This window comes from Triticum urartu, chromosome 7, assembly GCF_003073215.2.
Source record: "Triticum urartu cultivar G1812 chromosome 7, Tu2.1, whole genome shotgun sequence".
Classification (NCBI taxonomy): Eukaryota; Viridiplantae; Streptophyta; class Magnoliopsida; order Poales; family Poaceae; genus Triticum; species Triticum urartu.
In genome coordinates this window covers 42135222-42159860 of record NC_053028.1, presented here as the reverse complement: position 1 = coordinate 42159860, position 24639 = coordinate 42135222, and the positions used below count along the sequence as shown (strand labels likewise).

The window sequence follows — 24639 nt, the reverse complement described above, 5'->3', positions numbered from 1 at the left end:
TTCTTGCATTTTTTCCATTTTATTATTTTTAAATAGACATTAAGATTTTTGTAGTTACACGTCAACCATTTTTAAACACATGTAAAACCTTTTTATAAATACATGTTTGCACATTTTTTTAATATTGGTGAACATGTGTTATATGTCATGAACATTTTTTTTCAAATGTTTTACGTCCAATCTTTTTACATTTGCTTAACATTTTTTTGAAATTGTCAAGAGCAACTTTTAAAGTTTGATTTTTAAAAGCTACAAACATATATTTTGAATGGTAAATGTCATGAACATTTTTTAACTACAATATAACCAATTTTTGAAATGTACGATAAAAATTTCTGAATACATGGCAAACACTTTTTAATGCGCCATGATCATTTTTGAACTACATCATTACCAAAATTTAAATGGAAGATAAACATTTTTTAATACACTATGAGTAATTTTAAATACACTATGAACATATATTAATGGATAATAATTATTTTAATATGATGTGAATATGTTTTTACTGAAAAGTATACATTTGGTAAGCCCAGCCCAAGAAATATCGACCAAGCCAGCCCATACATTCATGCTCATGCCCAGGCAATGATTGCTCGCACAACCACGCCAACATTTCCTATTCTGCGTTGCAACATCCCCCCCCCCCCCCCCCCCCCCCCCGCGTCTTGTTGTACTCAATGCATAGCTTGAGCATGTAACAGTTTGATATCATGCAATAGTTATTGTCTCCTTTTCTTAATTTCACTACTGGTATTTGCACCCCAACCTCTTAGAAATTGCCTCAGGAACCTTACTCTACCTAGCCAATCATCTAGTGTATTCTGAAGCCAGGCTTGTTCCAGCCACTTAGCAATGACCAGCTCCTTGAAACCTGCAACCATCAGCAAAGCTTCCTCAAATCTTAATATTCTAGGCCGGCTCATTTACATTTTCTTTATTTTTCCTTTTTTATTAAACTTCAAGAAACAAGCGGGGGCCGGAGTCGAATTCCAGAGCTCTTCCTTCAATTCGAACCACAATAACCAACTAGCCACCTCAATAGGTGTGCCCGTTTACTTCTTTTTTTCTCTTCTTCCTACTGTTTGCGCCTTCGCTATTCATGTATTTATTTTTTGTTTCATTTTCTCGTTCTTCTTTTTTTTTGCTTCTTTTAAAATTCGTGAACCTTTTCAAATTCATGAATAATTTCTATAAAATTCACAAACTTTTTTCAAATTCAATGACTCAATGAATGTTTTTCAAATTTGTGAACTTTTTTTTTTCAAATTCGATGATGTTTTTTCAAAATTGATGAACTTTTTTATATTTTGATGACTTTTTTACAAAATTGATGAACATTTTTTAAAATTTGATGAACTTTTTCAATTCCGTGATTTTGTTTTCAAACCCATGATCATTTTTGTGAACTATTTTCTTAAATTAGTGAATTCATGAACCTTTTTCTAGTTCATGAACTTTTTTTTGCATTGGCCAACATTTTTATGCATGTTCGTGAACTTTCAAAATGTGTTCACATTAACAAAAATCATGTTTCAATAATGTTTTAAAATAATTAAAAATCTAAGCGAGGCACTGGACAATAAATAGCGCGGCTACGCTGGTTCTTTTATAATCCGCGTACAGTTAGTCACTAGCATGCAGTAGGTGTGGTGGTTAGCCAAACTCGAAGACTAGTGTAGTGTTGCGACGGCCTCCGTTGCCAGGTGGCAGCCAGGGAGGCCCCTCCGCGGTTCCACGCCGACTGCAGCGAGCGCGGGGAATTCCGGCGGACAAGTAGATGAAACTAGATGATACCCCGCACGTTGCTGCGGGAACACATGCTAAAATCATGAGATAAATGCGTGAAACGTTAGTTGAAAAACTATAGATTAGAAGTCCACATGAATAAGAAGAACAATACAACTTGTGTCCAAGCACACATGATTAATAGTATAAAGATAAATATGCTCTTGCGTCATTTATAAACGATGTTGTTTCCCATAGAAATATGGACAATTAATGAAAAATTGTATTAAATGGGAATAACCTAATATCACACATAACGTAAGGTGATATAAACAGCATAACTTTAAAATGTTACATCTTATCTCAAGTACATAAATGTACTATATGGCACACAAATGAGAGTCAACAATAGGCAGAGGCATTACATATAAGGTGGTTGAAGTCTTGGAGATAGTAATTTTCCTTTCAGATGGTACTGCGTACATTATGCTTTTTTGCGAAGGTATTTATCTCATCCTCTTAAGATATTTCAACGGAGTTGAGCTGATCAACTCTTCAGTAATCTATTATTTCATGTATACCTTTGTATTATCAGTAGCACTCTTCCTGCAAAAGAGTTGAAGACCAAAATCTTGCTGCTATGGGTCGAAAAGAGTGTCTTCTAAGAATTCAAGTGTACTAATCCCCCAAAACGCTACTGGCATAATTACCTTGTACCAAACATATGTTCAGATCTTAAATGCACCAACTATAGTTCTCAATATAAAAGTGTCCCGGGCAGGTAGGCAAAGAAAGTCAGCCAGAAAATTACATAAACTTTTTTGATTGGGCCTCAAATAAATGGAAAAGTCAATGACAAATCCAAAAGACATGAGGTTCAGTCTCATTGATAGTGTTCTATAAAAATTCCATGAGAGAGAGGTGGGGGTGTAGCTTGCCTTGGAGTGAAGCTAAACATGATAGGAAATCCATGGCGTTGCTATAAAGAAATATATTTGATATGCCGATGGGAATATGACAGTCCACGTCCAATAAGTAGATGCATTGGCAATGCTCCTGCCATTTCCATAAGAAAAAACAGGATTAATACATATTCTACCCTAAACTATAATTAGATACTGATGAAAAAACATTGAGTAAATCTGAATCACCTGCGAACATATCGTGCAATAGACCAAGAAAAAGGGAGTCATGCCTATAGGTCAATAAATGAAAAATAGGGATGCGACTTACAATATTGCATCATTCTCCTTGTCTTCCTCTCATCATTTGCAAAGGTTGAACAACACCTGGAAAATAAAAAGCAAAAGGCCGAGTTTAGTAGTGAGGCCAACTGCGGTGTACCTGGTCTTTGAAGGGCAACTACTTATTCTTGTATTGGGTCTGCTGAGATTGGATATTCACTTGTATGAATAAAACTAAAACAATATAACGAAGGAAGAGACCAATTAGCACGTTATGCTCATTTCCCATCATATGCTGACATGTAAATCATGGCGTGGAACCCAAATCTAAACTAAAAGGTAAGGTGGGACTCACCAGTCATCCGGACGACTTCAAAGGATGATGTTGCTGGCGGTGGAGAAGTTCCTAATGGTATCCATCAGGGTAAGCCAACTGCAGCTAAAACTTCGAATCATGTCCTTAGGCACAGTTGCGTGAAGGCAAGGGCGGCCGGCACAGGGAGGGCCCGAAGCAGAGGAGGGTCGAGCGCACATACTCAATCCGCTGCCTGGGGATGGCCGCATCAGGTGCATCCGAGGCCGCCTGTGCGAGCAGGAATCAGTTGCGCGGTGATGGCTTGCAGGGCCGTGGCGGGAATGATTGCATCAGGCAACTCCAGCTCTTGCCGGCGTTGATGGAGGCAGCGAGGAGGCGGGGGTAGGCCAGTGACCCATCCCGATGGAACCCGGGCTGCGCCGAGATGGCCGTCTCTGATTCGTCCGAGGCCGCCGGTGCGAGGATGACCCAGACTCCCAGAGTAGAGCCACGACGTGAGGGAGCTCCCCCACTCTCACCACCTGCGTGCTAGTCCACCGGCGCGAGGAGGGCTCGGAGAACAGCAAGGTCGTGATGGAGCTCCTCCGGCTCTAACCACTGGCATGGGGAAAGATTTGGGGGAAGATTGGGAGGGGAGGAGGCGATAGACACGACCTGGAGATTTTTTTTCTCTGTTAGATATAGGAGTAGTAGATAAGGTTGGGCTGTGGTGGTGCTTCGGTTTGTAATTAGTGAAAGGGAAAAAGTCTAAAAAAAACCCTGAATTCGTATTCGAAGTCTGAATCAAATCTTAAACTCCCAATCCCTGAAATTGCCACCCTGTACTTTATAATCCCGGCTTATCCCGGCTGATTTGTGCGAGTACTCGTTTGTGTTGAGCGGGTTTGCGTATGTGGCAGATTTGGGACGGGAAATACTCACCAGCTGGACTGACCACGGGCCCTACCATCGCAGCTCTTAAACCTCATCACCAAACCGCTGCCTCCCTTGACGGTTCCCCTTCCTGTCCCTTCTCCTTCCCCTTCCTGTGCGGCGGCAATGGCGATCGGGACTGATATCGAGGATAGCAAGACGATCGCAACGGCTGGTGGAAACATCGGTAATCCTCATCCATGTCTTGCATTCTTCTGGTAGTTGCATCTGCCGCCAATCACAGGCTCTAGTTAGGGTTGTGAGCTCTGAAATTTTTAGGTTTGTAGGTCTTTCTGTTTGTGCGAAAAAGTTGGATTTGATCTTCAATTTAGTTTGGATTAGTTGTATTCCTCGTTGATTGTTGAAAAAAATTTGTGGCAATGCAGGCTAGGGTTTGTGTTGTGACCATGGATCCAAGTGAGAAATTGACTGTGCGGTTTAATTTTGGTGGGCAATTTGTTCGAATTGGGCCAAATTTGGATTATGTTGGTGGGGATGAGGCAATGTCAGAGTTAGAGAGGGACAAAGTGTCCCTACCTGAGGTCAAAGGCTTTCTTGGTGATCACGTAACTTGTAAAGGAAGTATGAAAATTTACTTTCTATTGCCTAGTAAAGAACTAGTGAATGGCTTGTTATTTCTCTTTGATGATGTTGGTTGTATGAAGATGTCAGAATACACTACTGATGGTGGAGTAGCTGAGGTTTATGTGGAATATTTTGGGGAGCAGGATAATCAAAGTGGCAGTGAAGACAGTGTTAGTGACTTTGAGGATGAGATAGGTATTGATGCTGATGAAGAAAGTGATACTGCACCTGACTGTATTATAACTGCAGAAGATGATCATGTGCTTGTACCAAATCAGAGAGGAGTAATAACTGAAATACTTAGTAGCCCTACAAAACATAAGTTTCTAAAGAAACAGAGGGATGATATAGGGCAATGCTCTCAAGTGAATGTGTGCGCAGATCTCATATCCGGCAGCTCTCAGGTACTAGATCCTGCATCACAAGGTGGTACTGCTGCTGCAATCACTATAGCAGGAACTCAACAGCCAACAATCCAACAAGTACAAGAAGAGGCAGTACATGATGACAGTGGTTCTGAAGATTCAGATAGCGATGCTGATGATACTGACTATGTGGCAGGTAGTGATGACAGTGGATTGGATGAAGAATATGTGGAACTAAGGGAACAAGCAAATGCCTTTAAGAAGAAAATCAGAGCCTCTAAGAGGTGGGCTGAAAGTAATCCTTCAGGTGCTGTTCCAATTGATCTAGTGGCAAATGTGGAAGAAGTGATAGGAGAAGATTACTTCGACTCAGATGATGAGGACTACTCATATGATGATCAAACAGATGATGATGGCCATATTGTTAGGAGGAAGAGCCAATTCATCAGGTATAACCCAAAGACAGAGATTCCTACTTTCTGTTTAGGGATGGTGTTCAGGAGCAAGAATCAGATGAAAAAAGCACTAATAAAATATGGACTGCTCACAAAAAGAAGTATTATTTTCATGAAGTCAGAGGATGAAAGGATTAGGGCCAAGTGTGGTTGGCCAGGATGTCCATGGCTCATTTATGGAGCAAAGACAAGCAGGTGTTCCAGATTTCAGGTTTTGACATATGAGAGTGAACATATGTGTGCTCCAAACAGGGACAATCACCTTGTAACTGCTAAAGTGATTGCTAGAAGATATGAGGATATCTTAAGGGCCAACCCCACTTGGAAGATTGACAGCATTAAGGCCACTGTTTTGAAGGATTTCTTTGCTGATGTATCAACATCAAAGTGCAAGGCTGCAAAGAAGATAGTGTCACAGAAGCTATTAGAAGGGATGAAAGAGGAGTACACTAAGGTCTTTGACTACCAGCTAGAATTGCTGAGAAGCAATCCTGGCAGTACCATACTTGTTGGATTGGATCCTGAATATATGGACCAAAATATATTCCAGAGATTCTATGTGTGTTTCAATGCTATGAAAAAGGGTTTTAAAGCATGTAGAAGGGTGATTGGCCTTGATGGTTGCTTCTTTAAAGGAGCATGTCAAGGTGAGCTCCTTTGTGCTGTTGGTAGGGATGCTAACAACCAAATGTACCCAATTGCTTGGGCAATAGAAGAGCAAGAAACAACAAAAAGTTGGGAATGGTTTATTGGACTTCTTATCAAAGACTTGGACATAAACAATCAAGGTGAAGGCTGGGTGTTCATTTCTGATCAACAAAAGGTAATTTATGATCTTTATGACCATGTTGTTAATTATTGTTGTTTGGTCGCCTCGACGGAGCACAACCTAGTCTACTTATTTTATAGCATACTTTAGTCATGATGTCTGGTCGCCTCGACGGAGCACGACCTAGTCTACTTATTTTATAGCATTTTTTAGTCATGATGTTTGGTCGCCTCGACAGAGCACGACCTGGTGTACTTATTTTATAGCACATTTCTTTATCAATTTATGAGTGGTAGTATGGTTTAATTTGCATACAATTATCATGTAGGGTTTAATTAGCAGCATGCAAGATTATCTGCCAAAGGCACAACACAGGATGTGTGCTACACATATATGCTAACTGGAGAAAAAAGCATAGAGAGCATGCTCTACAGAAGAAGTTTTGGGCTATAGCAAAGGCTGCAAACAGAGAAGATTTCATGTATAGAAAAGCAAAGTTAGCTCAAGACACACCTGAAGGGGCAATGGACATAATGAAAACAGAGCCTAAGCATTGGGCAAGAGCTTTTTTCCCTGTTGGTTCACTATGTGACTCAGTGGACAATAACCTCTGTGAGTCATTCAACAATGCAATCATTGAGGCCAGATTCTATCCTTGCATATCTATGTTGGAAAAGGTTAGACAGAAAATGACAAAGAGGGTACAAGAAAACAGAGAAAAATCTGAGAAGTGGACTAACAATCCAATTTGCCCAAATATCTTTAAAAAGCTTAAGGTGAGCATCAAATTGACTCAATTTTGTGACGTGCTCTGGAATGGGAAAGAGGGATTTGAGGTTAAGCATGTCAGTGGAAGAGGAAGGACCTATACAGTAAATTTAGAGAAGAGGACATGCTTTTTGGGTACTTACAGCTTGCAGGCCTACCTTGCTGCCATGCTATAAGTGCTATATATAAGTCTGGTAGAAGAATTGAAGATTTTATTGAAAAGTGTTACTCAGTTGAGCAGTTCAAGAAAATATATGAGCATTGTTTGCAACCAGTTGAAGGTGAGGAAAGGTGGCCTATTTCTCAGAATCCCAGACCACAAGCTCCAGGATATGTTAGCATGCCTGGTAGGCCTAGGAAGAATGACAGGAGGAGGGAAGAAGGAGAAGCACCAAAAGGAAATAAGATGTCAAAACATGGGATTAAGATAACTTGCAGTATGTGTGGCAGCAAAGGCCACAATAAGACAGGTTGCCACAAAAATCCAGAAAAAGGGAAGAAAAAGAATGCCTTTTTGAAGAAAACAGGGAGGAAAATGAAGGAAACTGAGGTATATAATTCTGCAGATTTATCATTAATTATGCATTTCTTGTAATGATTATGCATTTCCTTTCTTATGCATTTTTCATATATTAAGGCATTGTTTTTTCCAACAGCAAGCACACACTGATGCTCAGATCAGAGCAAGACAACAGGATAACTGCAAAGGAAAAGCAACTGGCCAAGCAAGTGGAGAGAAGAGGGAGATTCCTAAAAAACATAATTTGCAAGCCAAGAAAAAAGCAAAGAAGTGATCCTGCTAGACTTGTGCTTTCTGGTCATGTTAGTATGTCAGTATTGTTAAACTGGTCATCTGTCCTGTTTGGTTGAACTTATGGTTTAGTCCTTTTGGTTGAACTACTGGTGTATGCACTATTATTTGTGTTGAACTTGACCTGGATGCATTGATCGTGTACGAACTTATCTTGGTAATGTGATGTTTGGTACTCTGCCACTTCCCTTTAAATCTGTGCCATGACCTGCTATTGTTTGCTACTCTAAATCTGTCAAATTCCAAAGAAGAAAAGGCTGGCACATAGCTACTGTGAGCTATTTGAATTCTGCCAAAAAAATTACAGAGCAGCTCAAATTCCAAAGAAGAAAAGGCTGGCACATAGCTACTGTGAGCTATCTGAATTCTGCCAAAAAAAAAAAAATTACAGTGCAGCTGTAATTTTTTTGCAGACCAACTGTCTAAACAATCCAATCAAAAGGACACAAAATTTAAAGTGCCCAAGCAACTGGAGAGAAGAGGAAAATTTGCACTCATAATCATCACACTTATTTGAAAGTGCACAAAAGGAATTAATATCACTGGCAGATGACACAAATGTACTCTACAAAACATAGATCCTGCCATTACATCATCCAACCATTACATTGATCCTCTACCTAGCAGAAATCCTGTTATACTGTTATACTGTTATACATTGCACTGTTACATTGCAAATAGACCAACAACTACACTGTTACACTGTTATACATTGCACTTCTCTCCATCCTTTTAGACCTAGCCAATATTCCTTTAATTTCTTCATTCTTCTCATGAATTTGTTGTGCCAGTACAGCCTCTGCTCCACTTCTCCTCCCCTGTTCTAGCCATGCCATCGGTCTGAATCAAAATAGACAACAGTTCCAAACAATAAAAAAAGGGAAATCTCAAAAAGGAATGAAGAAATTCAGTTTAAAGGAGGAAGATGAGGATCTTACAATCCTGAGCATGCAGCAATAGTATCTTCTTCCAGGATTTTTGTCGCTCCAGGAAATCCAACGAGCTGCCTTTTTCGGCGGCTTGCAGTAGCATGGCCTCGACGACTGGTACGCCATCGTGTCCTCTCGATAGGGCACCGGCGACCTGGATGGTGCCCTACGACGGCGCCCTCTGTCTGAGTACGATGAACCAGAGGACGACGCCATTGGCAATTGCTCTGTCGCCGCCCGCCTCCCCTCCCCTCCTCGAACACTAATTTCTTTCCCCACCGAGCGGCCCAGGCATTCTTTTTCTTCACGGCCCAGACAACGGCCCAGATTGGCGATTGCAGCGATCCAGCAGGGCCCGACGTCAGTCCTACGTGGGGTCTTATTCCAAGTTTCCAACCCAATCCGTCACATGCCAGCAGTCCCGAAGCGCAAATGAAGTTTTAGCACAAATCAGCCGGGATAAGCCGGGATTATAAAGTACAGGGTGGCAATTTCAGGGATTGGGAGTTTAAGGTTTGATTCAGACTTGGAATACGAATTCAGGTTTTTTTTTTAGACTTTTCCCTTAGTGAAAACATGCTGAAAACTGAACCATTAATGGGAAATGAAGGCTAGTACTCCACCGGAAGTAGTATCGCGTGTGCGTTTTAGTAGGTAGCTGGAAGGCTGAAGATCCGTCCCTTCGGTGACCAGGGGAAAGACAACACAGGATTTGTAATTGGTTGGTATCTGATGACATGGCATGCTTTGTTGGACCCTTTGTATGTTAAGAGAATACCTTATAGTGGGGAGCAACTTTTTAAGAATGTAAGATGAGACTATGAGAGGACACGTGCTTTGAACTGGACATGGTAGCCAATTTAGTTCCTGTACGCTAGTTTTGTTCTGTAGTCTGTCTCATTTTTTAGCAAGTTTAATTATTGTAAATAAATTGTATGGAAATGTGTGAATTGGAGGCCGTCAGGAGCTAGCTAGTTGTACTTATAATTGGTGTGAATTGTATGAAAATTGACCGTATGGTCAAACATGTTACTACTTATTAATTCTGGTCTTGAATTTTTTTCATGTCAATTTGAGCACGAGTTATACAGATCTTGTGTTTAAAATTTTAAATCGACAATACCAAAGTTTTAGTTCAAAATTTGATGTTTTTTAAAACATTAAATAATACATGTTTTCTAGTAATCTAATAATTGTTTAGTTTATTTGGACAAAAGAGTTAAGATATAATGGTTTTTCTTTTTCAGAAGACCGTTTAATTTTTTCTTCGTTGGCTATTAACCCATCCTCCATTTTCTTTCTGGATTCGCCATTGCCCTTGCCCCTCGTCACCTTTGGCATCTTACACGGTGGCGTTAAGCTCATTATGCCCCAGCCGACGGACTGTCTTCGCACCAGAATGTCAAATCGTGGAGCAACTCGCAAGGACATGGCGCACTCCGTCTCCTGTAGTGATCGCTGTTGCTGGGCGCCAGCAGGAAATCTCATCTCAACATACTACATACACTATGCTTGCTGCACAGGCAGCCCTGATACCTCAACAACGTCAACTTGTATCAAGATCGGTGCGCTACTTTTGGTCTCTATGGAAGGTCGCGGCAGTGGCAACTTGTATCAACATCATGCCTTCAGATACGTAACACTTATCTCATTCAGGTTTACTCATTTTCTTCTTTGCTCTCTCTTATACGACCGCGAGTATGGCGGCTCTTGTTTTCCTATCGTCAGGAAGAACCACTCCTCGAAGTTGTTTAGTTTTTCTTATTTATACTAAACTTTAATATTTGTAAATAAATCATTTTTCAAACCGTAATCATAGCTAATAAATTATGATAAATTTAAATTGTATTATGTGACAAAAGTTACTTTTTCTCTATACATTACATCCTTAGAGGCATGTTTAAAACAAAAATCCTCTTAAATGTGAGAAAATCACTTATGTTTACAAATGATTTTGTGGTACTTGTGTGAATATAGTATGTATGGAACTGTGTGCACTTAAATATCTTAATAGAGATGTGTAAAGTGGATGGTTATGATAAAATATCTTCATGGAAGTCTTTATAATTCGATATACACTACTCCCTCTGAGCCGGTGCATTACTCATCTTAGGTTGTGCACTACGAAGGTGTAGAGGAAAACGAAAAAACTTAATGCTTATTGGCTTCCATTGCATGCAATAAATTGACCACTGCATGCCGTGTTAGGTAGTCTCAAGTCATTGAAAGTATACATGCTCATCCTTTGTGTATGCCTTCATCCGAATGCTTTACCTCTTCTTCCTTGGTGCATTGGCTTGGTGAGTGAGCTTGTCGGCAAACAAAGACTTCCCCTCGATCTCCACTTCATTTTCTTCCTCTTGGTCGTAGTCGTCCGAGAACTCGTGGCCTTGTGTGAAGGTGCCGGCCATGCCCGCTTGGCCTTGCGTGAAGGTTCCATCCATGCCAACTTGGCCTTGCATGAAGGTGTCGGCCATGCCCTCCTGGCCATGCCGCCCTCGAAAATGATGTTCTGCATGATGAAACGATTGGCCGGGTCATCATTCGTCAACGCCGGCGTTGCGTCGAACAGTTGGTGGGCATCGGGACAGTTGCCGACTGGGATCTCACGTGGCCGTTTCCTTTGCCCCCGGTGGATGACCCACCGGCCACAAGTGTGGCGTTGAGGTCGATGGGCATGGGCGCAGGTGTGGCCGGCGCGAGCACACTCCCTTCCGGCGATCGGTCCGCGAGATAGGTGGAGAAGCAGGTGCCTTCGGTTGGGGATGGAAGCCGGACGTTTGTGGTGTGGTGGACATGCACGGGGACTCTACCCATGGCGGACGGATTGCCGACGAGCCCGTGCTGGCCTCGGCCATGGCGGCAGCGACGAGCCTGTGCTGACCCTAGCCATTGTTGAACCCTAGCATGAGTAGGGCCTACTGCATCGCCTTGGCGATGAGGGCCTGATTGTCCGCGATGCTGGCCTCCTGTTGGGCAACGACGATGAGGGCGGTGGCGTTGGCGGCTTCAAGCCTGCCAGCCTGCACCTTCTTCTGGCCAGCCCTCTTGGCCGACTGTACAGTACAGCGTGCTGAGTCAGCATCTGCTCCTGCTTCGGTTGGGTCGCCCTTTTGTGGACGGCGCGGGGCTTGTCGACGGTGGAAGCGAGGCCGACGGGGCGGCGGGGTTTGGCGCGTATGCCATGGCAAGCGGGCGGGAGGGTTTTGGGGGAAAGGGTGGAAATGAGGTGGATGTGCCACTGTGTGGCGGACCATGGGAGGGCAAGAGCGGGCGTTGCTTGGGTCGGCACCATGACGCTGCGACGCAAACTCAGGCCAAATTTGGACCTGAAATGGGTCGCAGGCAGAAAAAAAATGGACACTCATCCGTTTGCGTCGGCGCGTTGGGCTGCTATATGTGTCCATCTCGACCCAAACGAACATGCGTGAACAAAATGTATTGCCGTGTTGGAGTTGCCTCCTTTAGGGCCTAGGTTTTCACTAGGAGCTCGAGAATGGATACTTAAGAAATACCATCATGAGAGTCAATCGTATTTTTTCGCCATCACTTTTTTTTCATGATCCTAGCAAATACATGTGCTGAGCTAGAAAACACAACCTTTACCTCAAGCGGTCGTCCGTAGATTGAGGAAACGTAACTGCATAAGCCCACAATCAGCGAGAGAGGATTTTCTAGCGGTTTGTACCGGGTAGGCCATATCCGTTGGATGGTGCGAGTACATTAATATCTACTGAATTGATCATAAATTGAAGTACCCAAGTTGATGTTCACTCGGGACGAGTTCATTCGGAAGCAAGAAAACCATAGGTTGCAACGGATATACGAGGCAGATCGTGAGATCTGTTGAAATATGAGATGGGCCTAGAGCCCATATGACAATTTCAGATTTGATCTCTAAGGGCCCATGTAGGTGGCATGGTAAGGTGGTGGGAAGTTTAGTCCCACACCGGAAGTGGAAGGAGAGTTGGAGTGGTTTATAAGGGATTCTCTTCCTCATGCTATTGGAGCTTGAGAAGAGATGAGGCCCTCGCGCACTCCTCCTCCTCCGCTTTGCTGGTCAGGAACGGAGAGTCTTTGACAGGTGGGGCCACGATCTGAGACGTCGGATCGTGGGCTACCGACTTGGACGTGGGTTCAGCCCACGTCTCTCCACGCGCAGCCCGCCACGAAACAGAACGCATCTCCGCCTCCACGCCCACGTCGTTCCTCTGCTGCTGCTGCCGCCGGCGACTCCGTCTCGTTCACCGCGTGAGCAGGCCTCCGAAACACCGCCTCTCTCTTTCTGTTGTAGCAGTACTAGCGTTATGCGTAGTACATGCTCTGTTAGATCGTAATCAGTGTGTTATCAATACTGTCAATGTCATGCTCATGATTTATTCATGAATTAATTTAATCGAAAAACTGCCTAGTTTCTTATCAATCCAAAAACCTAATGTATGTAGGGGTTTTTCGAATTCTGGTTTTGCTGCTGCACTGAAACCGTCGCCGTTTACGGGGACGTACTTTAAGCGTTGGCAGACTAAAACCACCTTATGGCTCACGGCCATGAACGTGTCCTGGGTCGCCGGTGTGACTCCCACAGGAACGATCGCTCCTGATTAGGAGAAGGCGTTTAAGGTGGCCACTGTCGTGTTCCTCGGGGCAGTTCTGAGCGTGATTGGAGATAAGCTGGTTGACGCATATTTGCATGTGCGGTCTGCCAAGAACTTGTGGGAGGCTCTCGAATCTAAGTTCGGGGCTGCCGATGCAGGGAGCGAGATGTATATTATAGAGCAGTTCCATGATTACAAGATGGTTGAAAACCGTCCTGTATTGAAGCAGGCTCATGAGATAATATGCATTATTAAGGAGCTTGAGCTTCTTAAGTGCGAGTTACCGGGCAAGTTTGTCGCGGGCTGCATAATCGCTAAGCTTCCCAATTCCTGGGGGAACTTTGCCACCACTCTGAAACATCAGAGGCGTGAATTCTCTGTGGAGGATGTCATTGGCCATCTGAGTGTTGAGCAGAATTCAAGGGCAAAGGACTCGCACGGAAAAGGGGTCAAAGGAACTTCTGTGGCCAACATGGTGCATCAGAAGAACTTCAATTCCCACAAGCCCAAGGGAAAGAACGGTGTCCAACAAAGTGCCGACTTGAAGAAGAAGGGTAAGAAGACCTTTAAGAAGAACAAGAAGGATGAGGGCTGCTTTACTTGTGGTTCGCTTGAACATTGGGCCAACAAGTGTCCAAACAAGTATAAGAAGCAAGGGCAGGACTCCAAGTTTGTCAATATGATTGTGAGCAACAATGAGAGTGGTGCATCTGGGTACGGTAATTTATTTGCTGTATTTTCAGTTTGGCCGTCCACCGATTGGTGGGTCGACACAGGTGCAAGTGTTCATGTGTGTGCTGACATTTCATTATTTTCTTCTTACCAGGCCACAGGTCACGGGTCCGTACTGATGGGGAATGGCACGAGTGCTTCTTTTCTTGGTGTTGGCACGGTCGATCTGAAATTTACTTCGGGAAGGATTGTGCAGCTGAAGAACGTGCAGCATGTCCCCGCCATCAAGAAGAACCTCGTTAGTGGCTTCCTTCTATGTAGAGAAGGGTTTAAGTTGGTATTCGAGTCTAATAAATTAGTTGTTACGAAATATGGACTATTTGTTGGAAAGGGTTATGAATGCGGAGGCATGTTCCGCCTTTCTCTTGCAGATCTATGTAATAAAGTCGTGAACAATATTCATTTGAGTGTTAATGAATCTGAAGTATGGCATTCACATCTTTGTCACATTAATTTCGGTGTTATGACGCGGCTAGCAAAATCAAATTTAATCCTGAGTTTCACTTTAGCCAAAGGTTCTAAGTGCCATTCGTGTGTGCAGTCTAAGCAATCTCGCAAGCCTCACAAGGCAGCAGAGGAGAGACACTTGGCGCCACTGGAACTCATACATTCTGATCTTTGTGAGATGAATGGTGTGTTGACTAAAGGTGGAAAGAAATATTTCATGACTTTGATAGATGATTCCACTAGATATTGCTATGTGTATTTGTTAAATACTAAAGATGAGGCTCTATACTACTTCAAAATCTATAAGGCAGAATTTGAGAATCAACTTGAAAAGAAAATTAAACGAGTCCGGTCAGATCGTGGTGGAGAGTACTTCTCGAAAGAGTTTGATGCCTTTTGTGCGGAACACGACATTATTCACGAGAGGATGCCTCCCTACTCACCCCAGTCAAACGGGGTTGCCGAGCGGAAAAACCGTACTCTAACTGATTTGGTTAACGCCATGTTAGATACGTCGGGTTTATCCAAGGCGTGGTGGGGGGAGGCTATAATAACATCCTGTCATGTCCTGAATAAAGTTTCGACAAAGGATAACGAGATCACTCCTTACGAGAAGTGGACCAAGAGAAGGACAACGCCCTCGTACTTACGTACCTGGGGCTGCTTGGCGAAAGTTAATGTGCCGATCCCCAAAAAGCGTAAGCTTGGACCAAAGACTGTGGACTGTGTTAATTTGGGCTACGCTATGAATAGTGTTGGCTATAGATTTCTAGTAGTGAAATCTGAGGTACCTGACATGAAGGTCGGTACAATTATGGAGTCTTAAGATGCTACATTCTTTGAGGACATTTTCCCCATGAGAGATGTACAAAGCACTTCTAGACAGGAATCTGAGGAGACTCCTGAACCTGCCATTCCGATGGAATATTATAATCAAACACATGATGAAAATCCTGAGGAGGATAATGAGGAAACCCTTGGTAGGGGCAAGAGACAAAGGACTGTAAAGACCTTTGGTGATGATTTCTTCATATACCTCGTGGAGGATAATCCCACTTCTATTTCAGAAGCGTATGCATCTCCAGAAGCTGACTACTGGAAGGATGCGGTCTGTAGCGAGATGGATTCCATCATGGCTAACGGGACTTGGGAGCTTACTGAACGTCCTTATGGTTGCAAACCATTGGGATGCAAGTGGGTGTTTAAGAAGAAGCTTAGGCCCGACGGTATAATAGAAAAGTACAAGGCTAGGCTTGTGGCCAAGGGCTACGCCCAGAAAGAAGAAGAAGATTTCTTTGACACTTATTCACCTGTGGCCAGACTGACCACCATTCGAGTATTACTCTCGTTGGCGGCCTCGCATGGTCTTCTCATTCATCAGATGGATGTTAAGACGACTTTCCTGAACGGAGAGCTAAAGGAGGAAATCTATATGCAACAGCCTGATGGCTTTGTGATGGATGGTCAGGAAGGAAAGGTGTGTAAGTTGGTGAAATCTTTGTATGGCCTGAGACAAGCGCCTAAGCAATGGCATGACAAGTTTAATGAAACGTTGACATCTGTGGCTTTGTTGTTAATGAGGCCGACAAATGTGTATATTATTGCTATGGTGGGGGCGAAGGAGTTATACTGTGTTCATATGTTGATGACATACTGATATTCGGGACTAATCTCAAGTTGATCGAGGAGGTTAAGTCTTTCCTATCTCAGAACTTTGAGATGAAGGACCTTGGAGTGGCTGATGTTATCTTGAACATCAAGCTATTGAGAGATGATGAGGGTGGGATTACACTTCTGCAATCCCATTATGTTGAGAAGGTGTTGAGTCGTTTTGGATATTCGGATTGCAAACCATCTCAAACACCATATGATTCTAGTGTGCTGATTCGAAAGTCTAAAGGCACAGCTATAGATCAATTGAGATACTCTCAGATTGTTGGTTCACTCCAGTATCTAGCGAGCGCAACGAGGCCTGACATCGCATTTGCTATTAGCAAACTGAGCCGATTTGTTTCCAAACCGGATGATGTACATTGGCGTGCTCTTGAGAGAGTTATGCGCTATCTGAAAGGTACTATGAACTATGGACTTCACTATACCGGATACCCATCGGTACTTGAAGGGTATAGTGATGCGAATTGGATCTCTGATGCTGATGAGATGAAGGCCACAACTGAAGGAAATATGCCCTAGAGGCAATAATAAAGTTATTATTTATTTCCTTATATCATGATAAAAGTTTATTATTCATGCTAGAATTGTATTAACTGGAAACATAATACATGTGTGAATACATAGACAAACAGAGTGTCACTAGTATGCCTCTACTAGACTAGCTTGTTAATCAAAGATGGTTATGTTTCCTAACCATGGACAAAGAGTTGTCATTTGATTAACAGGATCACATCATTAGTTGAATGATCTGATTGACATGACCCATTCCATTAGCTTAGCACCCGATCGTTTAGTATGTTGCTATTGCTTTCTTCATGACTTATACATGTTCCTATGACTATGAGATTATGCAACTCCCGTTTTCCAGAGGAACACTTTGTGTGCTACCAAACGTCACAACGTAACTGGGTGATTATAAAGGAGCTCTACAGGTGTCTCCAAAGGTACATGTTGGGTTGGCGTATTTCGAGATTAGGATTTGTCACTCCGATTGTCGGAGAGGTATCTCTGGGCCCTCTCGGTAATGCACGTCACTTAAGCCTTGCAAGCATTGCAACTAATGAGTTAGTTGCGGGATGATGTATTACAGAACAAGTAAAGAGACTTGCCGGTAACGAGATTGAACTAGGTATAGGATACCGACGATCGAATCTCGGGCAAGTAACATACCGATGACAAAGGGAACAACGTATGTTGTTATGCGGTCTGACCGATAAAAGATCTTCGTAGAATATGTAGGATCCAATATGAGCATCCAGGTTCCGCTATTGGTTATTGACCGGAGACGTGTCTCGGTCATGTCTACATTGTTCTCGAACCCGTAGGGTCCGCACGCTTAAGGTTACGATGACAGTTATATTATGAGTTTATGCATTTTGATGTACCGAAAGTTGTTCGGAGTCCCGGATGTGATCACGGACATGACGAGGAGTCTCGAAATGGTCAAGACATAAAGATTGATATATTGGAAGCCTATGTTTGGATATCGGAAGTGTTTCGGGTGAAATCGGGATTTTACCGAAGTACCGGGAGGTTACCGGAACCCCCTCGGGAGGTATATGGGCCTTAGTGGGCCTTAGTGGAAGAAGAGAAGAGGCAGCCAGGGTTGGGCCGCGCGCCCCTCACCCCTAGTCCGAATAGGACAAGGAGAGAGGGGGCCGGCGCCCCCTCCTTCTCTCTCTCTCTCTCTCTCTCTCTCTCTCTCTCTCTCTTTTCCCACCCCACGAATCCTATTCCAACTAGGAAAGGGGGGAGTCCTACTCCCAGAGGGAGTAGGACTCCTCCTGGCGCGCCACACCTTGGCCGGCCGGCCCCCCTCCCTTGAACCTTTATATACGGGGCAGGGGCACCCCTAGAGACAGAAGTTGATCCACGTGATCATACTCTTAGCCGTGTGCGGTGCCCCCTTCCACCATAGTCCTCGAAAATATTGTAGCGGTGCTTAGGCGAAGCCCTGCGACGATAGTACATCAAGATCGTCATCACGCCGTCGTGCTGACGGAACTCTTCCCCGACACTTTGCTGGATCGGAGTCCGGGGATCGTCGTCGAGCTGAACGTGTGCTAGAACTCGGAGGTGCCGTAGTTTCGGTGCTTGATCGGTCGGGCCGTGGAGACGTACGACTACATCAACCAAACACTTCCGTTGTCGATCTACAAGGGTACGTAGATCATACTCTCCCCTCTCGTTGCTATGCATCACCATGATCTTGCGTGAGCTAAGGAAATTTTTGAAATTACTACGAAACCCAACAACAACTGGGTATATATTTACTCTTGGAGGTGGTGCTGTTTCCTGGAAGTCTTGCAAGCAAACGATCTTAACAAGATCGACAATGGAAGCAGAATTAACAGCATTAGACACATCGGGTGGCGAAGCAGAATGGCTTCGAGATCTGTTGATGGACTTGCCAGTGGTTGAGAAGCCGGTTCCGGCCATCCTTATGAACTGTGACAATCAAACAGTTATTGTCAAGGTGAATAGTTCAAAAGACAACATGAAGTCCAACAAACACATAAGAATGAGATTGAAAGCTGTCAGAAAATTGAGGAACTCCAGAGTGATAGCGTTGGATTATATTCAAACGGCTAAGAATCTGGCAGATCCCTTTACTAAAGGGCTATCACGTGTTGTGATAGATAACGCATCAAGGGAGATGGGTATGAGACCCACATGAGTTGCCATGGTAGTAACCCAACCTATGTGATCGGAGATCCCGTGAAGTAGGACCTGGGAAAATAAGCCAGTGGTGAACTGAGGAGAGTAACTTTACTAACCCACTCTGTTTGAGATGCAATACTCTCGGAAACTGTATGGAAGGATGACTACTGTCTTAATGTGTTCCAAGGCTTATATGCATAAGCAAGATGCTATCCTACAGAGCGATCTTTGGAGGAACACACCTATGTGAGCCCGACTGCTGGTCACAGTCTATGAGATTGGGGTGATCTCTAGCAAGCTCATGAACAGGCCAGGAGTGTGACTAATATGCTCCACCCGAGGGGTCGGCCTTCGGCAGCCTCGTATCAGGGAGACTTGTGGTGAAACTTCTTAACGCCAAACTGACAATTCAAGGCATAGTCCATTGTTCAGTTGTGAAGGAGTGTAACTACTTGGTCTAGGTGAAGCTCAACCTTAATCAGTCTCCAGTGAGATGCTGGTATATCAAAACAACGTTTGGAACAAAGGACAAACTAGGCCCCTGAGATCTGGTGGGGGATTGTTGAAATATGAGATGGGCCTAGAGCCCATATGACAATTTCAGATTTGATCTCTAAGGGCCCATGTAGGTGGCATGGCAAGGTGGTGGGAAGTTTAATCCCACCCTGGAAGTGGAAGGAGAGTTGGAATGGTTTATAAGGAATTCTCTTCCTCATGCTATTGGAGCTTGAGAAGAGATGAGGCCCTCGCGCACTCCTCCTCCTCCGCTCGCCTCGCCACGCCACGCCACGCCTCGTCACGCCGCGCCGCGCCGCGCCGCGGGTTGCGGGATTGAGCCGAGCCAAGCTCACTCCTATGCGCTTCTTTTTGCCGGTCAGGAACGGAGAGTCTTTAACAGGTGGGGCCACGATCTGAGACGTCAGATCGTGGGCTACCGACTTGGACGTGGGTTCAGCCCACGTCTCTCCACGCGCAGCCGCACATATATATGTGGGGCGCTGCCAACCCTAGCCGCCACGAAACAGAACGCATCTCCGCCTCCACGCCCACGTCGTTCCTCTGCTGCTGCTGCCGCCGGCGACTCCGCCCCGTTCACCGCGTACACGGTTGACGGGAGAGCAGGCCTCCGAAACCCCGCCTCTCCGGATCCTGTACGGGAGAGGGGCGATTAGGTTTTTGGGTAGCGACTACGCGACTGCTCGCTTCTGTTCATCTACGTCCACATCACCTTCGTCATCACCATGTCGACCGACGCCGACCGTGCCGCCGCTAAGAAGGCCGAGGCCGACAAGAAGGCTGCCGAGGATGCCGCGGCTACCGCCACCGCCGCCGCATGGCCGATTGGAGGGTATACGTCGTTTATCCCTCTCGTGTTTTTTTCTGTTGTAGCAGTACTAGCGTTATGCGTAGATGTTTCTACTATATGCGTAGTACATGCTCTGTTAGATCGTAATCAGTGTGTTATCAATACTGTCAATGTCCTGCTTATGATTTATTCATGCATTAATTTAATCAAAAAACTGCCTAGTTTCTTATCAAGATCGATCGACCTGCTCAAGACCTGAGACAAGCCTCACTCTGATGCAGAAGATATCAAGGGGGAAACTCTTGACATTGCAATAATTAAGGCATGGTTTGGCGGAGACTAAGCTCGTAAGCACCACTCTTGCGAAAAAAAAAAATTGTACTTCCCACTAACATCTTTCCAAGAGAACCACACATACACATCACTATGAATTAAGTTTGGCGCAAAACATGTATTTTGTGCCCCCTGAGAAAAGAACAAATCGAGTATACATACACAACTACAACATTATGTTTGGCGCAAAAAAGTAGCAACCGCACAGTATGCTGCCGTTGAGTGCGTAGCTGCACAGTGCGCTTGCTGAGCGTGAAATTTAAGTAAACTGAAAAATGCTTGGTAAGAATAAATAAAGCCACTCAACCAGAAGGAAATTTATAGCTAAGGATCAGACGACAATTTTGCAGTCAAGAGGCTCCAACTAACCATATGATGTAAAAGCAGCAAGCAACATGAAAATAGATTACACTTTATCACCAAAGGAAATGATAAGGAGCAGGAATTGTGCGAGCCAAGGGGTCTACATCTAACCAGTCTATCCCGTCTAATTTGTGAGACAGTAAGTTACTGCATTACAAAAGCAAGTCGCATGTAAAATGAAAAATAGGATCGATGTCCACGCTTGCGAGACAGGCAAGTGACTAAGCTACAAAATTGAGAGCATCCAAAATGAAACAGAATTGATTGACTGAACTTGAGAGTCGGGGAAGTGACTGATGATGACTTAACGGAGTGATCGAGTCTGCAGCAACAACAAAAAAGATCTCCATGAGAGTTCTGTGAATGAATTTCAATCAACAAGAGAACAATTTGCAGCTAAACCATAATATAATAAAATGAGATACTTAAATGCCAAGAGGAAACTACCATTTCGCTTGCACGAGCAGCTTCACTCTCCTTGGCTTTAGTAGGTAAGGCATCAGCAAGCTCACCAATCATGGCGAGCAGACTGTGCAGCTCCGACTCCCACCTTGCAAGGCTTGCACCCTTATCCTTGCAGTCCTACACGCAGAAGAACAGTGATGATAAATTGGTTATCTAGATAAATATGTTGTAGAAAGGCATAGCCGAATTGGTCGCATATAGTTAAATATTTCTGGGCACTACCAATGACTCAACAATGAAATCTTGGCTACAGAGGTGAGACCCACATGTTTGTGAATGTATTTTCTTCCCTCTAGAATAATTTTTGTTCCAGCTTATTATTATATGCACATATTAATCATATTATCTTTTTGGCTATATTTTAATTTAGATTTTCCTGCAATGTTCTCTCACATATGCTTGCTCTTCCCAAATGTGTTGATGGTTCTAGATGAAATGCATTTTACACATAAGTACTTCAACCATCCTAATTAGATATTCCATCTGTAACTTAATATCAGATGTTTTTTGACACTATGATAGTGTCAAAAGGCATATTATATTATGGTACGGAGGGAGTAGGATATATGTAAATCAACATTTAGAATACAAAAGCATTGCAAGAAATGTTCAATATGTGCCATCCCAAATTTATGGCTGTGGTACTTTCCAGAATCTTTCAGCTGACCACTTACTCCTTTTCTCTTTACTCTTTATTACTCTGCTATTATGTCTTACACCGGAATTGAAACAAAATAAAGCTTTGATGATATTCTGTTGTGCACTGCAGTATATTTCTTTTGTCAGATTAAAAAACAAATATGCTTGCAGTGAGCAATAATTTCTAGTGGTTGAAGTATTAGGTGAAGATCCTGGTTCGATGGTCGATGTGGCTTCGAAAATATTTTTTATTATTGGAAAGTGTAGAGTAGATACCATGTTAGAGCTGCCACCAGTGTCATTTTCATCCTTGGGAGATAGATCGAAGATGTAGACCACCTCGCTGCAACCTGTGCAATAGGAAGCATTTGATTAACACTGCAATTTCTCAAAATACTACAATGAGCTGGATACTAAGGAGAGTCAAGCAGTAGAAAGTACAAAGGATTTTCTCAAAAATTACCAGAGAAGGGGCAATGGAAATTATGAGCTGGATCCCCAAACATTTCAGCGAGGAGAGTCAAGCCTGAGAAGATGGAGATGAGGAGAGTGTGAAATTCCTTCCAGACTCCGGGCTGCGAAATCAGGGTATTGATTTTTCTGATTATATCGTCAAGGATATCCTTCCAGCATCTCGCATCTGGTTTGGGGGCCTCTTGCTCTTGTTGCCCCTTTGCAATGTTCTTCAGATTGCGATCAATGTTCTGGAGCAGTGCCTTGATGGCCCTTAAGTCGCGCTCCGAAGAGTCCGCCTTGGTGGACCAACAACCCGTTATTGCTCTGAAATGACAAAGCAACAAATTCAGTTAGCCAATGCTGCTCGATCAAGATGTAGAGATTTGTCCCAACAAGTGAATGACAACAAGACAGAATTGGCCAAAGCTAGTTAAATCTGTAGCAAGAAGCTGTGCTCTTCACCTAATATCACCACAATACAGGGATCCAACCCTATTCCTCCCCAATTCTGCACTGATTTGTCCCCCATTTCCACTGTAGCAAATTGGAACCACGAACTACGTCTGATTCAAACAGAAGAGGTAAAATAGTACACGTACCCCGGGAAATCCTCCTCGTCATCGTCGGGCGCGAGAGCCATGTAGATCCCGGCGCCGACCAATGCCGCGAGCGCGCCGGCCTTGGGACAGCGCGGGAGACGAGGTCCACCAGGGGCCGACCCCGGCGGCGGCAGGGCCTGGCCGACGATAGCCCTGGAGGCGGGCACCGGCGGGACGTAGGCGGCGGCGTGGGCGGAGGAGGGGCGAGGGGAGGCCAACTCGCCGTAGGAAGAGGCTGCCGGCGGGCCGTAGGCGGCGGCGTGGGTGGAGAAAGCACGTGCGGCGGCCGATGTGGCGAACGCAACGGCAGGCGGCGGGGCGTACTGAGCGCCGTGGACCGAGATGCTCCGTGCGGCGACGAGGAACATGCACAGGGCAGTCGCGCGCGCCATGGCGGAGGCGGAGGAGGGTGCGCGCGGGTTTCGGGGTCGGCGCGGGTGGAAGGTTCTAGACAAGTGGCGTCGATTGGGGGCGTTGTTTTGGTCTGGGTTGCTGGGCGGAGTGGCATGGCACGGACCCCGCAGTGAGAGAATGGCAAAGGAGGCAAATTTTACAATTTTGACCTGCCCGCGAAATAATTTCACTCCTCTAATCTTTTTGTGTAGCGCCCGCGTTGCAGGCGCCGCATCCTACGGTGCAACGCCTAGCACGGGGGCGTTGCACGCCAGTCCACCGTGGCAGCCCTGGGCCCCGCACCTCAGCAGTGCAGCACCTCTGAGCTAGGCGCCACACATGTAATGTGCAACGCCTATCCATCGGGCGCTGCACTGTGACTTAGATCCAGCCGCGCCGGCCCTCTCCTCCCCCACCCACCCCATTGCCAGTTACAGAACAGAACAGAAGGGACGCCGGCGGCGGCCCTCTCCAGTCCCCCTCTCAACCCCCTCTCCGAAATCAATCAGATCTGACGATTTGGTCTGTGAATTCCTTCACCAATCCATCCTAAAAGGTACCCTCCTCCGATCCTCTTCTTTCTATCCATATAATGTATGCTATTTTGAAGATTTTGAGGAACCCTTGTTTGATTTGATTAGATTTGAATGTTGCATGTATTACAATCTTGCATGTACCTAATTTAGCAACCCTAGCTTAGTATATTTTATTGAAAAGATATGGTTTGGATACATAGGTTGACATGTTATTTTATATGGAAAAGAGATTTGTATTAAATCTTGCATGAAGTAGGCCTAGTTTAGTTTGGATACATATGGGGCATTTGTGTTGAAATTATATTTGTATTGACAAGAATGCTTTGGATACATATGCTTTGAATTTTGCATCTAGTAGCCGTACTTTAGTTTATTTGTATTGAAAAGATAATTGTGTTGACAAGAAAGTTATTTTTTTAAATTGTTAGGATCGTTTGGCTTCTCGATGATCACTGGAACAAACAACACCGGTCGTACGCTATGTCGGTGGAGCAACGGGTAATAATGAAAGTTGCCGGTGTTATGAATTTCGTGTTTATTTCAAACACAAATGCCCCATATGTAATGATTTGTTTGTTTGTAGGAGCTTGCACCTCTGAGGCTTCGGTCTCACGGGTC

At 44.4% G+C, this 24639-nt stretch overlaps 2 protein-coding genes and 1 long non-coding RNA gene across 3 annotated transcripts; 1 reads left to right on the top strand and 2 right to left on the bottom strand.

The window, feature by feature from the left end:
• Positions 1-1935: 1935 nt before the first annotated feature.
• Positions 1936-3902, bottom strand: LOC125522250. Its single transcript, XR_007289706.1, has 3 exons — positions 3268-3902; positions 2962-3017; positions 1936-2784 (listed from the first exon to the last, which is right to left on the bottom strand). It is a non-coding gene; the product is annotated as an uncharacterized LOC125522250 (long non-coding RNA).
• A 2750-nt stretch (positions 3903-6652) lies between these two features.
• LOC125525851 lies at positions 6653-8022 on the top strand. Its single transcript, XM_048690855.1, has 2 exons — positions 6653-7632; positions 7739-8022. The coding sequence occupies exons 1-2, from the start codon at positions 7207-7209 to the stop codon at positions 7874-7876; spliced, it is 564 nt and encodes a 187-aa protein (XP_048546812.1). The 5' UTR covers positions 6653-7206; the 3' UTR covers positions 7877-8022.
• A 12926-nt stretch (positions 8023-20948) lies between these two features.
• LOC125520843 (velvet complex subunit B-like) lies at positions 20949-23607 on the bottom strand. Its single transcript, XM_048685874.1, has 5 exons — positions 23093-23607; positions 22501-22817; positions 22314-22387; positions 21381-21515; positions 20949-21255 (listed from the first exon to the last, which is right to left on the bottom strand). Exons 1-5 carry the CDS (start codon positions 23482-23484, stop codon positions 21238-21240), a joined length of 936 nt encoding a protein of 311 aa, XP_048541831.1. The 5' UTR covers positions 23485-23607; the 3' UTR covers positions 20949-21237.
• Positions 23608-24639: the final 1032 nt, after the last annotated feature.

Excerpts from the sequence above, each read along its gene's own strand:
- LOC125525851 (XM_048690855.1), top strand. The coding sequence starts at position 7,207 with ATGCTTTTTGGGTACTTACAGCTTGCAGGCCTACCTTGCTGCCATGCT. Across the intron at positions 7,633-7,738 it reads GGAAAATGAAGGAAACTGAG|CAAGCACACACTGATGCTCA; the intron begins GTATATAATTCT and ends TTTTTCCAACAG.
- LOC125520843 (XM_048685874.1), bottom strand. The coding sequence starts at position 23,484 with ATGGCGCGCGCGACTGCCCTGTGCATGTTCCTCGTCGCCGCACGGAGC. Across the intron at positions 22,388-22,500 it reads TTTCCATTGCCCCTTCTCTG|GTTGCAGCGAGGTGGTCTAC; the intron begins GTAATTTTTGAG and ends CCTATTGCACAG. Across the intron at positions 21,516-22,313 it reads CTGGTGGCAGCTCTAACATG|GACTGCAAGGATAAGGGTGC; the intron begins GTATCTACTCTA and ends TTCTGCGTGTAG.